At 46.1% G+C, this 15,522-nt stretch overlaps 1 protein-coding gene across 10 annotated transcripts in view; it reads left to right on the forward strand.

Annotated features, from left to right (window-relative positions):
• UBR4 (ubiquitin protein ligase E3 component n-recognin 4) overlaps positions 1-15,522 on the forward strand; it is a 120,763-nt gene that overhangs the window by 91,946 nt on the left and 13,295 nt on the right. For all 10 annotated transcript variants that reach the window (XM_084875209.1, XM_084875212.1, XM_084875211.1 and 7 more), the window contains 18 exons: positions 38-167; positions 292-449; positions 1,172-1,281; positions 1,911-2,052; positions 2,319-2,400; positions 2,696-2,869; positions 4,655-4,776; positions 5,724-5,921; positions 6,599-6,679; positions 7,514-7,601; positions 8,324-8,451; positions 9,341-9,448; positions 9,921-10,040; positions 10,705-10,895; positions 11,272-11,445; positions 11,803-11,902; positions 14,281-14,499; positions 15,399-15,512. In XM_084875209.1, coding sequence (XP_084731335.1) covers positions 38-167; positions 292-449; positions 1,172-1,281; positions 1,911-2,052; positions 2,319-2,400; positions 2,696-2,869; positions 4,655-4,776; positions 5,724-5,921; positions 6,599-6,679; positions 7,514-7,601; positions 8,324-8,451; positions 9,341-9,448; positions 9,921-10,040; positions 10,705-10,895; positions 11,272-11,445; positions 11,803-11,902; positions 14,281-14,499; positions 15,399-15,512 — 2,439 coding nt within the window. The remainder of the gene's footprint in view (positions 1-37; positions 168-291; positions 450-1,171; positions 1,282-1,910; positions 2,053-2,318; positions 2,401-2,695; positions 2,870-4,654; positions 4,777-5,723; positions 5,922-6,598; positions 6,680-7,513; positions 7,602-8,323; positions 8,452-9,340; positions 9,449-9,920; positions 10,041-10,704; positions 10,896-11,271; positions 11,446-11,802; positions 11,903-14,280; positions 14,500-15,398; positions 15,513-15,522) is intronic.

Here is a 15,522-nt window from a genome sequence, read left to right on the forward strand (position 1 = left end):
CTCACACGCTTTCCCTTGCTCCACTTTCCTCCTGTAGGATGTTCCTGTGGAGGCCCTCACTACAGTGAAGCCTTACTGCAATGAGATCCATGCTCAGGCTCAACTGTGGCTCAAGAGAGACCCCAAAGCATCCTATGAAGCCTGGAAGAAGTGTCTTCCTATCAGAGGTGTGCTTGTTTCTTCAAGACTGGGGAAATCAGTCCCTCCAACCCCTGTCCTGACAGCCTAAATCCTTACCTTCTTTTCTTAGTTTCTTTTCCTTATTTCCTCTTGTACCCTTTTGCCTTCCAGGGGTAGATGGCAATGGGAAGTCCCCAAGCAAATCTGAGCTCCACCATCTCTATTTGACTGAGAAGTACGTGTGGAGGTGGAAGCAGTTCCTGAGTCGTCGGGGAAAGAGGACCTCCCCCTTGGATCTCAAACTGGGCCATAACAACTGGCTACGGCAAGTGAGTGACCCCACCCCTGGGCCCTGCCCTAGCTGCCCAGCCCCAGATACTGAGCACCTTCCCACATTTACTCTGCTTCTGTTCCTTCTCTTTGCTTTTTTGCAAAGGAATCTGTGGCCAACATTATTTTTATAATTACCCTAATCACAATTTGCCTTTCAAATAGGGAGTGGTTGAGGGTCTTGGTTGCAGCCACCGCTGACCAGAGCAGAATTTCTCTGCCCCTCTCTTCAGGCTCGTCCTGCTCTCTGCTCCCTCCCTGACCACTTAATAGACTGAGTCACAGTGCCCACACTCCCCTTTTCTCCTTCCGTCTTTCATACCTTCTGCTGACCTCTCCCTCTTCTTCCTAGCTAATGTTTTAAAGGATTAAAGTAATTCTTGTCTATTGATATGTAAAATGAAAAATACTTGACATGGAATGTCCCTGAAATAGAATTACAGGAATGTTTACTAGGGAAAATACCTGCTTTTCTTTTTCCCAGTTCGGTCATCTTAGGTATATTCTCCAAATTACTTGATGGAGAAAATCTCCATGAAGAAGAAGGCTCCTTAGCAGCCTCTTTCCCAGTCTGGCAGTCAGATCTGATGCTAGTTAGCGGGTGACTTTTGCCTTTAATCTTTTCCTGGAAGATGCCCGGGATGGGGAGTAGTTGACTGCCCTGCCAGGGGCCTGGTGAGAGGCTGTCATCTGAGCCAGGCTTTCCTCTTGTGCCCTGCAGGTGCTCTTTACTCCAGCGACGCAGGCAGCTCGGCAGGCAGCCTGTACTATTGTGGAAGCTCTAGCCACCATTCCCAGCCGCAAGCAGCAGGTCCTTGACCTCCTCACGAGGTACTATTTGAGGGTGGGATGGGGAGAGTGGTTAGACTTCATCTAGAGCCTTCTCTGCTTTCCCAGGGGAATCCATAGATAGGAATGATGGGAGGCACACCCAAGACCACAGAAACAAAACAGTATTAAAAAGCTGAGTTTTAGTGGTAGTAGTAGTAATGGAGCACCAGCACCAGCTTATGAGCACATAAAGAAAGCTTGCCATGCATCATCCCATTCAATTTTCAAAGCAACCTGGGCTAAAAGGGGTTAATTAACTTCTCCACCAGAGGGCAGCCTTTGAGTTCAGGCAGTCTAATTTCAAAACCTTCATTATTGAAATTATGGTACACTTGCCTTTTAAGTGATTCAGTCAAAAATAGTTTCGCTGCCCAAGTAATCGCTAATCATATTTTGGTGCTTATTCCTTTTATTTATTGCATCCCATCCCCTGTTGTGTTCTCTGGGTTCTTCCCAAGTGGGAAGTTTGGGTTTTCTCAAGGGCCCTTCCTCTGATCCGGAAGGAAGGGGGGCAGGAAAGAAGGGGGGTGAAGGATGGCAGAAGACAGGAAAGGTGAAGGAGTGTAAGGAACTAGTAGACTGTTGGAGCTGTTTGAGTTCTCACAGTGCCCTGTCTGTCTCGATGGCAGTTACCTGGACGAACTGAGCGTAGCTGGCGAGTGCGCTGCTGAGTACTTGGCTCTCTACCAGAAGCTCATCACTTCCGCTCACTGGAAAGTCTACCTGGCAGCGCGGGGAGTCCTGCCCTACGTGGGCAACCTCATCACCAAGGTATCCCATCCTGCAGCCAGGAGAGCTCCTTCCCTTGGGGGCCTTTAGGCTCTTCCCAGTTTTTAAGCAATCCCTTATTATGAATGTAATTGCCTTTGGCTTCTTGGAAAGGAGTTTTGCAAAGATTCAACTTCAGGGATCATTGGAATGAAACAGTGGTCACCACAGAGTGTCTTTGGTTGATGCTGAAAGCTCTGGACTGGTGGTGGAGGTGACGAGTGTCGTTGGCAGTGCTGTCACACTAACTGTGCTTATGTCCTGTTTAGGAAATAGCCCGCTTGCTGGCTCTGGAGGAGGCAACCCTGAGCACTGATCTGCAGCAGGGCTATGCCCTCAAGAGTCTCACAGGTAGAGGAAGCTGCCAGACCCTTCCTTTATGGCACCCTGGGTGCAGTTTGGGGATGACCCTTAGTTCCTTGGGTGTTGAGATTGACCATAGTGAACACTAAAGTTCTGCATTGTTCTCTTCATCTGAGTTCCTGTTCTCTATTGACTAGTACACTCATTGAGCACCTGCTCTGTGCCAATCACAAAGATAGCTTTTTTCTGCTTTTGAGTTGTTCATTATCTTCTGAAGACACAAACCTTCCTTGCTTATATTCTCAATCAGAGCTTTTGCAACAACTTTTTCCTGTCCCCACAGGCCTTCTTTCCTCGTTTGTCGAGGTGGAATCCATCAAGAGGCACTTTAAAAGTCGCTTGGTGGGTACAGTGCTGAATGGATACCTGTGCCTGCGAAAGCTGGTGGTGCAGAGGACCAAGCTGATCGATGAGACCCAGGATATGCTGCTGGAGATGTTGGAGGACATGACCACAGGTAGCACTGCCAGGGGCCTGGAGCCCAAGGCCCCCATGTCCCTAGGGGTCTGCCTGGGCACATTAGTCTGATTCCCCTGAGTTCTGCAGAGCCAGAGGAGGGGTTCATGCATTGAGATAGAGAAGGAGGAGAACTTCTCTCAAGAGAAGACTGGTTCTTGGAGTTGTAAATTTGGCCAAGAGGCCAAAGCTTCTCAAGTTAGTGTCTTTCTTTGATTATAGAAAATCTTTAGCCATTGTCCCTTGTCCCTGGAAACTCCACTCACTCTGTCATCCATATTTCTTCACCTCTCTTTCATAGTGTGTACCTCCCTGTGTCTTTTTGCTGATTTTGGATGATTTTCTCTATTCTATCGTTCAATTTATTAATTTTTTTCCTATACTTTTTGCTACTTGTTTAATCTACCTAGTGTGTTCTTACAGTTAGTTCTATGTAGATTTTATAGCCTTACAGCTTTTTATTGACATTTCCCATCCCTTATATACTCTTTCAACACATCAAACATATTCCTATGCCTGGTAATTCTAAAACTTGAAATATTTATTAATCTGATTCGTCTGTGTGTTATTTTGGTTATTATGGTACCTTAAACTTTTTTCTATTTTATGATTATTTATTTATTTATTGTGTTTTGAGGATTTATCTGTGGAAATTCTTTAAGATTGAAGTCTAAGATCTTTTTTTTTTTTTTTAAAGAGAGTATTTGTAACTGCTTCTGTGAGGCATCTCAGGGCACTACCATCCCAGGAGCTTGTCTTCAGCAAAGTTCTAAATTTTGGGTTTTTAGACCCTGAGATAGTATGAGTCACAAACCTTTGAATGGCTGGGTTTGCAGAGATTTTTTTTCCTTCCTCTACTCAGTGACACATTTTAAGGGAAGACAATTTCCTGTCAGTTATTTGCCTGGGAGAAAATGCAAGACATTTCTACAATAGTTGAACCTTAAACCAAAGTAGAGCTCTCTTAGGGCACCAGATTTACGTGTGTGCAGGGCATTCCCGCTAGACTTTCCACCCTGGCAGGTTTGGGGCTTTGTATCCGGGTTTCAGATCTTGCCAGGTTATGGAAGCCAAAGTTCAAGGCAAAAGCAACTCAGTGTTTTGCTAACTCTCCTGGGTTCCTGATTTCTCTTAGATTTTGGCTTTTGATTCTTTGCTAGTGTGGCAGTTCACTGGTACCTTTTTATGCCATATTTGAAATTATTTTTAAGTGGTGAGAAGTGGGGAGTAGGTCTGGGAACATAGTCTGCTATATTAGTGAACATGGAGGTCCTTCTGTTGCCGTTTTATTACGCCGTGCATGGCTTGTTTGTCGCTTTGTCACTTGGACTCTTTTCAGCAGGATATTTCTTCTCTGTATGACTTGAAGTTATGTCTTTGGCTTATAGAAGGCAATCCAACTAAACATTTAGAATGAAGCTTATAACTTCCCTTTGATTTGACTGAAATACAGTTAGGATTATGTTAAAACGTCAATATTTGACATTTTTGGGTACCTATATTGGTCAAGCAATGCGAGGTTATAATTCTGAAAGAAAGACATGTACACAATTGATCATGATGCATGGTGTCTTGGATATTAAGGCTTTCAAACAGAATGTGGTGTGAGAATAAAACTCAATCAGCTTCAAGTTTCCAGTTGAACTGTTGATATTGCCATATAGGGGATTTAAAAACATACCAGGCAGAAAGACTCTGTCATTGATGATACTTCATTCAAAACATCTTCCTGGTTTCTGTGTGAATTGCTTCCCCTAACTGACTTGACTGCTTTGATTTCTGGCAGGTACAGAATCGGAAACCAAGGCCTTCATGGCCGTGTGCATTGAGACAGCCAAGCGCTACAATCTGGATGACTACCGGACCCCTGTCTTCATCTTTGAGAGGCTCTGCAGCATCATTTATCCCGTAAGCAGTGGTACTTCTCAGGCTCTCGGGGCGTCTGCATGAGCCTTTCTGCCCTGAAATCTCTTGGTGATCCATTGTGGTCATGGGCAATGACCATCTTACCAGCTGTGGGCCATCTAGTTGACATTTTAGAAGCTACCACTGACATAAACCCAGAAGTAACCTCATAATTTTCCTGATTTTGATGATAGAAAATCAAAAGGCCTTCCTTGGTTTTATTTCCTAAATATAAGATAAGATCAGCCTTTTTAAAAACCTGGGTCTAACCTCCCATTGCCAGAATCCCACTGCGTATCAATCAGATATGCTATAAAAGAATAGTATTGAGCTGAGGAATAAGAAATGTTCACTACACTTCTTATCTTCCCCCGTTTTGAGTACACATGCATGAATATTTGTTCCTCGGCCTGAGCTGTGGAGAAGCATAGTGTGAGCCAAAGATCCTCTTGTTATTGAGAAGGGATGAAAAACACCAGTGTCCTCAGATATTGATGAGAGGTCATTGGCAGTGGGCGTGTCTGATGCTCTGTAATATAAAGGAGACCCTTTTCTTGACTCAAGGGCCACCATAACAGAGTCATTAGCCTCAAACCTGTCGACATCACATGAGATGAGCAGGCGGAGGAAAGCCTCCTCTTCCTCATTTCAGTAACAGCTTTCATGTCACGCCTCACTGCTTATTTAGGTTTCTCTCCTAACCCACTCTTGAGTTTCAGAGGAGATGCTTGATATTTACAGCTGTTTGAATTATATTTGGATTTTTGGAATCACCCCGAGCTTCCAGTTTTTTATATCTTTAAATGTGTAGGGAACTGGATAAATCTGGTGTGTTTCCCTCAGTGTTCATGGAACAAGGCAGTATGGTATAAACCTAAAAGGCTGCTGCCATCCCTCTACACATATCTTTATGCCGTCCCTTCTGATGCCTCCTTCTCTCTGCTCTTTAGGAGGAGAACGAAGTCACTGAGTTCTTTGTGACCCTGGAGAAGGATCCCCAACAAGAAGACTTCTTACAGGGCAGGATGCCTGGCAACCCATACAGCAGCAACGAGCCGGGCATCGGGCCACTTATGAGGGATATAAAGAACAAGATTTGCCAGGACTGTGACCTGGTGGCTCTCCTGGAGGATGACAGTGGGATGGAGGTAACAAACATGGGATAGCTGCTACAGTTAAGAGCGTGGGCTGAGATGAGATCCAAGTTCCTTCCTTTAGAAGCTGGTTAACGTTTGGCAGCTAGCTTGCTTCGGCTTTCTATCTATAAATGGGGGCCAAGGATTCCCACTTACTTGATATAAAGGTTAATTACCTGTAAAGGGCTCCGCTCCAGGCCTGGCATGAGGTAAGCAAAGGATTAGTGGCTGTCACTTGTCATGGGATAGACTTTTAGTATTCTTGTTGTTCTGGCAGAGGTTTCCAGTGATTCCCATTAATCTCCCTAAACACTGGCACATGAGCTCTGGTGCAGATTCCTGGCTCTGTATCTGGCACCTTCTGGTACATAGTGAAAGCAGGTTGGATGAAATAGAGAAATTGGCTTTTTCTGGTGCTGAGCCTGAAAATGGAGTCAGGCTAAGAGAAAGTCTTCAGCAGTTTTTAGCCTAGAATCCATGGTTTGGGTTAAGGGTGTTTGCAACCCAAGAAATTGTGCATAAAATTTTATGTTGTGCACACGTGCATATTTTAGAGCGGGAGAGTTGATTGATCCTCAACACATAAAAATTATGATTTATGAATCACTGCTATAAAGTGCCCTTTGATCTTGAAATTGACTTGCCTTACAATTACCTGGAATAACAGCCTTGTCTACTTTTCTATTCAGCTTCTAGTGAACAATAAAATCATTAGTTTGGACCTTCCTGTGGCCGAAGTTTATAAGAAGGTCTGGTGCACCACGAATGAGGTATGTGCTTGTCTTCCTTTTCCAATGTGTGCAGACTTGTATCAGGAGGAGCTGCTTCGGTCATCACTTACCCAGCTTGCAGCAGCTCTTAAGCTGCCCTTCCTCTGACTGGTTGTGGAAAGAACCAGGCAACTTGCCCTCTGCTTGAAGCACTTGGCTAGGGAAGGTGGAAGAGCTTCAGGGAAGGATGAGTGTTTTCTGCTGTGAGGCCAGGCTGAGCAAAGTCTGAGGAAGCACTGTGATGGGAGTAGTGGGGGAGCAGGGGGATGGGTACAGGGATTGGGGGGGTAGGGGGAGGCGGGGTTTGCGGGATCGTACTGTTTCTGTGCAGGCACCTTGAGACTAAAATGCATCCTCAGCTTTTGGGGGCCTGCTCAACTATTAACATTTTCCCAGTGGCTGTGTCAGGGGAGCATATTTTCTGTTCCACTAGTTGGGGAGTTGAGGAGGGAAAAGGAAATGAAGGAAGCATAGCTGTCTGGTCCTTTTGGCCACTGCAATACTATCTGCTCATGCAAGTCTTAGGTATTTTCCTCCCTCCTCTTTTCTTAATCTCTCTTTGTTAGACTTATTACATAGAGTTTAATGAAACTAAATGGGATAGTGTCTGTAAAATGCTTCATGTAATTCCTGGTCTAAATAGACACTAAATGAAATAGCTTCCTTCCCCTTAAGGGAAATGCAGTGCATTTGGATTCTAGTTGCTTTGGTCCACATCATGTAGAGAAATAGAAGTTGTCCACACTACTGAAGTATTACTTGAGACCAGGTATTCAGATCTTTGTATTTTGGGGGTCTGTTTACAAGCTCCCTTCTTCAACTTTCTCTGCTCAGGGAGAACCCATGAGGATTGTTTATCGGATGCGGGGGCTGCTGGGTGATGCCACTGAGGAGTTCATCGAGTCTCTGGATTCCACCACAGGTGTGGCCCTTTTCCCCGTTATTGCTGCATGTTGGGTTGAGGTTTGGGACCAATCGCAGGGGTCTTCAAACTACGGCCCGCGGGCCACATGCGGCCCGCAGAGGAGTCTGATCCGGCCCGCCAGGTTTTTTGGGCAGTGAGCGCAGCCGAGGTGTTACAGTAGGAATTAGTAGTTCATATAGTCCGGCCCTCCAGCTCTCTGAGGGACCGTGATCTGGCCCCCACTTTAAAAAGTTTGAGGACCCCTGAATCAGAGGTTCATGTCCTGGGACTTAGAGGTATTCTGGGCAAATACTCTGATCAGAATTACCTCTCTGACTGAGGAAAAACACAGGTATCTATGGCCTGATTCAGAAACCTCTGGGGTTGGGAAGAAAAACACACAACCAGCCTTGGGGAAAATAATGCAATTAGCAACAAATTTGAGTGTAGATTTATTTTTAGCTTAGTTTTTTTTGTTGTTGTTTCTTTTTTCCCCCCATTGATGGTTGTGGTACTTATATTTTCACATATTTGAGTAAATAATTTTAATTGACTTGGATCTTTTAAAAAGCTACTGAGAGTAAGGTGGTGTAGTTTAATATACAATATCGACCCCTTTTATTGACTGTCATTATTGGAAAAATGAAAAAAGGGAAATAGCTACCAACCCGGAAGAGGGCTATCAGTTTTATGCCTATCTTCACCTTTTCCTCTATGTCTACTCGGCTTCCCTTCTCCAGATGAAGAAGAAGATGAAGAAGAAGTGTATAAGATGGCTGGTGTGATGGCCCAGTGTGGGGGTCTGGAATGCATGCTTAACAGATTGGCAGGGATCAAAGATTTCAAGCAAGGACGACACCTTCTAACAGTGAGTTGGAGACAGTAAGGTGGGATCAGCCTTCTGCTTTGGGAGAGAGCCTATGGAAAGAAGCTTGTGGTCATTGTGCCATTTAACTCTAGAGGGCAGCAGGGTGCCATGCACAGTGCAAGCCAGTAAAGGCAACTTCCCTTAGCTCTACATCTAGGCGCCTTTTCTTCACTACCCTCTTCCTGGCCCACTCCCCTAAAATGCCAGTATGATGGCAACCTTTGCTAAGACCCTTTAGTCACTTGTGGAGCCAATGTCTGATTGTCTTTTCCTAAAAAAACCCCCACAAAAACAGTACTTGTGTCTGTTATTATTGTTTTTTAAATTTTGTAAGTAATCCTTTCATTTCTTGTAGGATTTTTGTCTGATTACTCCTTGGTCTCATTAGAAAGGAAAGAGGATTTCAAAGGCAGCTCAGATATTACGCTAGGATTTTTACCTTCAGGGGCTGTGAGAACACATATTACTGCATCTTAAATGATCTACATGGTTCTGAGCTGCCAAAGACCATGAGCTTTGGATCTTCCTATTGACTGTTAGTTAAGAGTCTTGAGTTAGTACTAGAATTTCCCCTAAGGCAGTAGAGCATCCCCTGTTCCCTTAGGGGTCGGTGTCTCTGCCAGGGTTTTAGAGATGGTGGGGACCTACCCCGCCCACAGGAGCTACTTTTGGAGAACGTTGCTGTTTAAATTGCCCCCCTAATACGGGATCTCAGCCTCTTACCCTGGGATCTTACCATGTCCCCTTAAGGAATACTCTCGGCTGCCCTCTGGGTTTCAGGAGGAGTACCTGCTGATTGTACATGATCTCTCTTAAATTCTTCTCCTGCTTGCCCACACATCTTCACTCTCAGGTGGTTTCATGGGTGTTGACTGGCTTTTCTTGTCAGGTGCTGCTGAAATTGTTCAGTTACTGTGTGAAGGTGAAAGTCAACCGGCAGCAGCTGGTCAAGCTGGAAATGAACACTTTGAATGTCATGCTGGGGACTCTAAACTTGGTAAATAAAGAGTGTGGGCTGCAAAGGATAGAGTCTAAAAGTCCTGGGAGGGGGAAAGACAGCTCAATTCTGGACTCAGATGAAATGGACTGTGGCCTTTTCAAGCACTTCATTTATCTGTCTGAATCATTCAGGTGTCCCTTGTTCTACTTGTTCACCCCATGTTGTCACCATGACACCCAAGAGCTTCCTTGTCCCTTTCCTGAATTCAGATCAGAGACAAGAGGAAGTTAGTCATTAAAACAGTTCAGACCACACACCAGTGGAGAAGAGTGCCACTCCCCTCAGGGCAACCAGAAAGATATGTGGAGCATCACATTTCCACTACCCTCAAAGCCCACATGCTGTCTCTCTCTGAGAAAATGAACACAGTCTCTGGGAAGTCAGGCCATGAAGGACATCTTTGAGGAGCAGATCCCATAAACGAGTGGTTGTGTTGCTGTCCCCAGAGTGACTGTGTCTCCTCCTACAGGCCCTGGTAGCTGAGCAGGAGAGCAAGGACAGTGGCGGTGCAGCTGTGGCCGAGCAGGTGCTTAGCATCATGGAGATCATTCTGGATGAGTCCAATGCTGAGCCCCTGAGTGAGGACAAGGTGAGTGAGCCCAGCCTGTGCTGTGCAGACACTGGGAACCTGCACTGTCTCATTGCCAGCAGCAGGCTCGTTTGTGTCTCACTGTGCCACCCAAGAGTGACTGAACACGCTCAACTATGGGAATGGCAAGGCTCAACTAATTAATGGTGACATCATTGCATTAAAGCCCGAAAGCTGTGGATTCAGAGGAAACAAGGTGCTGGGGATATTCTTGCACTCAGAAGCTGCTTGGTAATGGAATTTTACATGTTCTAGCTGATAGGCAGTCCAACCCTTCACCTCACAGTGGAGGAAAGTAAACCCAGGGAAATGCAGTTCAGTCTAGAACACGGGTCTTCAACTCCCAGTTCAATTTATCTTCACTTACTGCACCATTGCTGCCCTCCATTCTTATTGATGCGAATGTTTTGGCTAGAGATATGATGAATAATTGAGTACCAGGGAGCCTACATTCTCTTGAGGGAGCGGAGATTGTACTTTGATTACCTGTGACTATTAAATCCACGACAGAAATTAAAAAACTAATTTATCTAGTGGAACTCACATGGTTTATTCCTAAGTAGTGCTGAGACGGTTCTTTCAGGGCTCCTTCTGATGGCTGATGGAAGTGCTGCAGCCCACGAGGACCCCATTAAGGGCCCTCGTATCCTCTTTCCTATTACAGGGCAACCTCCTCCTAACCGGGGACAAAGATCAGTTGGTGATGCTCTTGGACCAGATCAACAGCACCTTCGTTCGCTCCAACCCGAGTGTGCTCCAGGGCCTGCTGCGCATCATCCCCTACCTTTCCTTTGGAGAGGTGGAGAAAATGCAGATCCTGGTGGAGCGGTTCAAACCGTACTGCATCTTTGAGAAGTATGTTGCTTGGACTTCAATAAGGCAAAGGGAGAGTCCCCACAAAAGCCTTGAACTGGTTCTGGAGACTGAGGAAGAATCACCTGAATTTTTATCAGATTTTTACGTGCCAGTCTGGCAGACCTTTAAGGGGCTTAGTCTAATTGCAGAATCCATAGTGAAAATACTTTGTGTGAAATTGGCTCTGTAGAAAAGGCTTAGTGGGTGTAAGATGGGAAGGGGGTGTGACAAGCTGGGCGGGGGGTGGGGGGGTTGTGGAGGAGGTATAAGGGAGAGAGGTAAGAACCAGATCAGCTTAAGGAGTTTAGACTGTTGAAGGTTGTTCAGCTTATGCTAGTCCTTTCACACCTTCACACTCGTGGCTCTTCCCACCTAGGTATGATGAGGATCACAGTGGCGATGACAAAGTCTTCCTGGACTGCTTCTGTAAAATAGCAGCCGGCATCAAGAACAACAGCAATGGACACCAGCTAAAGGACCTGATTCTCCAGAAGGGCATCACCCAGAATGCACTTGACTACATGAAAAAGCACATTCCCAGTGCCAAAAAGTAAGAAGCGGCTTTGGCAAAGCGACTGCTTTTCTTCCCCTTGTCCTGGTTCCTTCCTCCTCCATCATCTTGGCATAATTACTCCCCTTTACCCTCCTTGGGGGTCTCCCTCCTCTTCTGGAAAGGACCAAGGTGCCTCTCAGCCACTGCAGAGTCCTTTGGAGCTCTGGGGAAAGGATGACAGCCCTTTGGTTTCTGTTTAGAGCACTCATCTCACTCTGCTGCTCAGCTGAGCTGTCCTTTGTGATTCTTTGTGGCACTCTGGGAGGGTCATGTTTTAACAAATCAGAATCAACAGCTGGATTCTAGGTAGCCTTTGCTTCCCTGGCTGCTAATAAGCCGTTCTTTGCTTTGCAGCTTGGATGCTGACATCTGGAAGAAGTTTCTATCTCGCCCAGCCCTGCCATTTATCTTGAGGCTTCTTCGGGGGTTGGCCATGCAGCACCCTGCCACCCAGGTGAGTAGCCAGCCTGCAAGCATGCCTTATTCTGGAGACAGGACATGTAGAGTGAGGGAACCATACACTATCTCCTCATCTCCCAGGACTGCCTTGATAGCCTTGAGGCATAACTTGCCCTGATACGTGAGACTTCTAGAGTGGAAGACACTCTCAGAGGTCATCTGGCTCAGCTCTCTGGGAAGGATTAAGTTCCATTTGTGATTTCCTCATTCATCTCATTCCTACGTAGGGCTTCATTATCTCAGGGTAGCTGAGCAGCAGTTGGACTGTGAGTGTGACTGGCCCAAGTGTAAAACAGTTTCGTTTTCTGGCCACAGTCACTGGGACATTAAGAATATCATCACCCCGTTTCTGCTTCGTGACAGGCAGCTGAAAACTTTATGCTCAGAGAGGCCCACCTGTTCCCCTCTGTAGCTCATTCCTGATAGCTGCCCATGGGCCAAGGCAGCTGTTATCACTCACAAATCCTAACTGGCCTGGGCAGGTGGCCAGGTTGGGGTTTTTAAAAATTGAACTTTTTATTTCAAGATAATTATGGGTTGACATGAAGTTAAGAAATGATACAGAGATGCCTGGCTGGTGTGACTTGGTTTCTGAGCATCGACCTATGATCCAGGAGGTCATGGTTAGATTACTGGTCATAGCACATGCCTGGGTTGTGGGCTCAATCCCTAGCGTAGGGCATGCAGGAGGCAGCTGATTGATGATTCTCTCTCATCATTGATGTTTCTATCTTTCTGAAATCAATTTTAAAAATACTTTAAAAAAATGAAAGAAAGAAAGAAAGAAAGAAAGAAAGAAAGAAAGAAAGAAAGAATACAAAGAAACCATATCTATACCCAGTATCTAGTTTCTCTCAATGGTAACATCTTGAAAAACTCAGATGTCACAACACAGCCAGGATGCTGATCTTGGTGCACAATTCAGGACAGTTTTGGCACCACAAGGATCCCTCCCATTGCACTGTTAGAGTCCCACCCACCTTCCTGCACCCCCACGCCTCTCACCGCCGGCAGCCACTGGTCTTTTCTCCATTTCTATAGTTTGGTCATTTCAAGAATGTCATATAAATGCAATCACACAGCATGTAACCTTTTGGGCACAGTAAATGGATTCAGCAGAGATCTAGGAGGTAGAATGAATGGAGTTGGAGGCTGATTGCACCTGGGGAGAGAAGCAGCTAGATTAATCGAGAACACTGCTCAGTTTTTGGATTGGGTGACAAGGTAAAGGTGGTGCCATGAAGGAGGTGAGCTTAGGACAGGTCTGCTGATAACCAGGCTTAATCTTAGTTACTAAACTGAATTACTTAGTTACCAAACTGAGGTTTGAAGTGAGGTGGGCAGAATTCATTAGGTTGGACTCTCAACTGGAATGGAAGCTTCAGGAGGATAGAGTTTGTTTCCCCAGCACCTAGAACACTGCCTCACACACAGTAAACACCAGAGTGGTGAGTGTGGGCTACCTCACCATAGGTAGTTGGACTATGGGCTTGGCATTTAGGAGCTTGAGACACAAGATGCCCTGTAATTTTGTTGAGCTGCATATTTGAAGTCATGAGAATATATTTATGAGCTAGTGAGTGATCTGATTGAGTGCTGAGCTTTCACATTGCAAGTTGGCTTCGTTGTTTTCAACTTATTGTCCAATATGTAGTAATTGTCATCAATTCACTTGTGATGTGGGTGGTGCAGAGTTCAGTGAAATGCTGCTGATCCCTGTGAGCTCACCTGGAGAGCTTTTTCAAACCTGCCTTCAGTGTTCTGATGGTCTCTGACCCCAGTTCAGCACGTGGTGCTATAGCGCATTGATTACCAACCTTCTCAAGCACAGCGGCTTCTTGTTAATACATTTTTAAGTGTTTTCTTATCTCCAGTCCCACTTGTAGTCGTACCTCTAGTATCCAGAGGTTGAGAAAACTCCTGTGCTCCTGAGTGTGGTGGCCCCAGAGGAAGACCTTAGCACAGTCCCCATGAACCCCAAGGGCCTGCTAAGCTTGGTGGTCACTGAGTTCACTTAGGACTCATCAGGTGCTGCTTCTCCAGGGAGTCTTATCTGCACCCCTTTCCCTGTGCCTGGATGCTTTGCATGTTGTCTCATTAATCACCACAGGAGCCCTGGCATTACCCGTGCTTTATAGTTAGAGAAGCTGGAGCTAAAGAGCATAGTGATGGGGTCAGAGGTCCTTGGCAGAGCCGAACCTGCCCCCATTTGTCCAAATCTCTCAACATTTAGAATGAAAGGATCTGATTGAAACTTGAGCAGATAACACGGGGTTGTGTACATTCCATCAATTTTCTGAACCTTTAAGCTCCTGGGAAAAACACTTGTCTACATATCTGGAAGCCTGTGTCTCTCTGGCCCCTTCTTGGTAGGTTCTGATTGGAACTGACTCCATCACAAACCTGCATAAACTGGAGCAGGTGTCCAGTGACGAGGGCATTGGGACCCTGGCAGAGAACCTGCTGGAGGCACTGCGGGAGCACCCTGATGTAAACAAGAAGATTGATGCCGCCCGCAGGGAGACCCGGGCTGAGAAGAAGCGTATGGCCATGGCGATGAGGCAGAAGGCTCTGGGCACCCTGGGCATGACGGTAAACCCAGTCCCTGAGTCCCCAGTTCTTGCCACCCTGCTAAGGAGGTGGGCGTGGCGCGATGATTTGTAATTTGGGACAGAGCTGGGGTTGGGCATGGTGAAGCTGAAAGCTGGATGGAGGAAGAGGTGCTAGGCCATTCACCTTGCTAATCTTCTCAACAACCCTCAGAGCTGTGACTTACTATTCTGTACACATGAGACTCAGATGCTAAGGGACTTTAGTTCATAAAAACAGTTAAAATGGTGATGATAGCCATTGTTTATTGAGGATTTACTATCTGCCAAGCACTGTGCTTATGCAATTTACTTGTAAGATTTTATTTAAGCCTTCATGTGGTTCTACAAGGTATTATACCCATTTTCCAGGTGAACTAATTGAGGCTGAGAGATGAAGTAAATAAGCCAAGGCACATAACTAATAAGTGGGTGACAGTATTTTGAACCCCGGTCTGTGCACACGAAGGGCTCCGTGCTATTTTCACTGTCCTGAAGCCTTGGAAGAGGCAGTAGGCCTGTGAGAGCCTCCTCCAAGCCAGCAAACTGAGTGTCAGCAGCTTTCAAACTCCCATGGGAACAGTACATGATTCATAACGCATCAGCCCTTGCCAGCTGAGGGCTGGTATTGCTGGCACAAAGAAGGGGCTGTTTTGGTGGCAAGTGGCGGCTTGCCAGGGTTCCAGCCGGATGGCTTCTCTGCTTCAGTGGTCCTGCAGGAAGAGAATAGCAGGGAATCCGGGTCTTTACCCTCATTAGTAGCCAACTGAAGAGATTCCTTTTGATGCAGCCATCCTTTTAGTGTATGTGGAGGGTCAGCCCTGTCCTTGAACGGCCCTGAGCTAGAGTTGGGGGTGAGGTGGAAATCCCCTTCTAACATGCCACCTGGGGTTCCCCCAACAGACAAATGAAAAGGGCCAGGTCGTGACCAAGACGACGCTCCTGAAGCAGATGGAAGAGCTGATTGAGGAGCCGGGCCTCACGTGCTGCATCTGCAGGGAGGGGTACAAGTTCCAGGTACAGCTCT

This window comes from Pipistrellus hanaki, assembly GCF_964339955.1.
Source record: "Pipistrellus hanaki genome assembly, chromosome: 2".
Taxonomy (NCBI): Eukaryota; Metazoa; Chordata; class Mammalia; order Chiroptera; family Vespertilionidae; genus Pipistrellus; species Pipistrellus hanaki.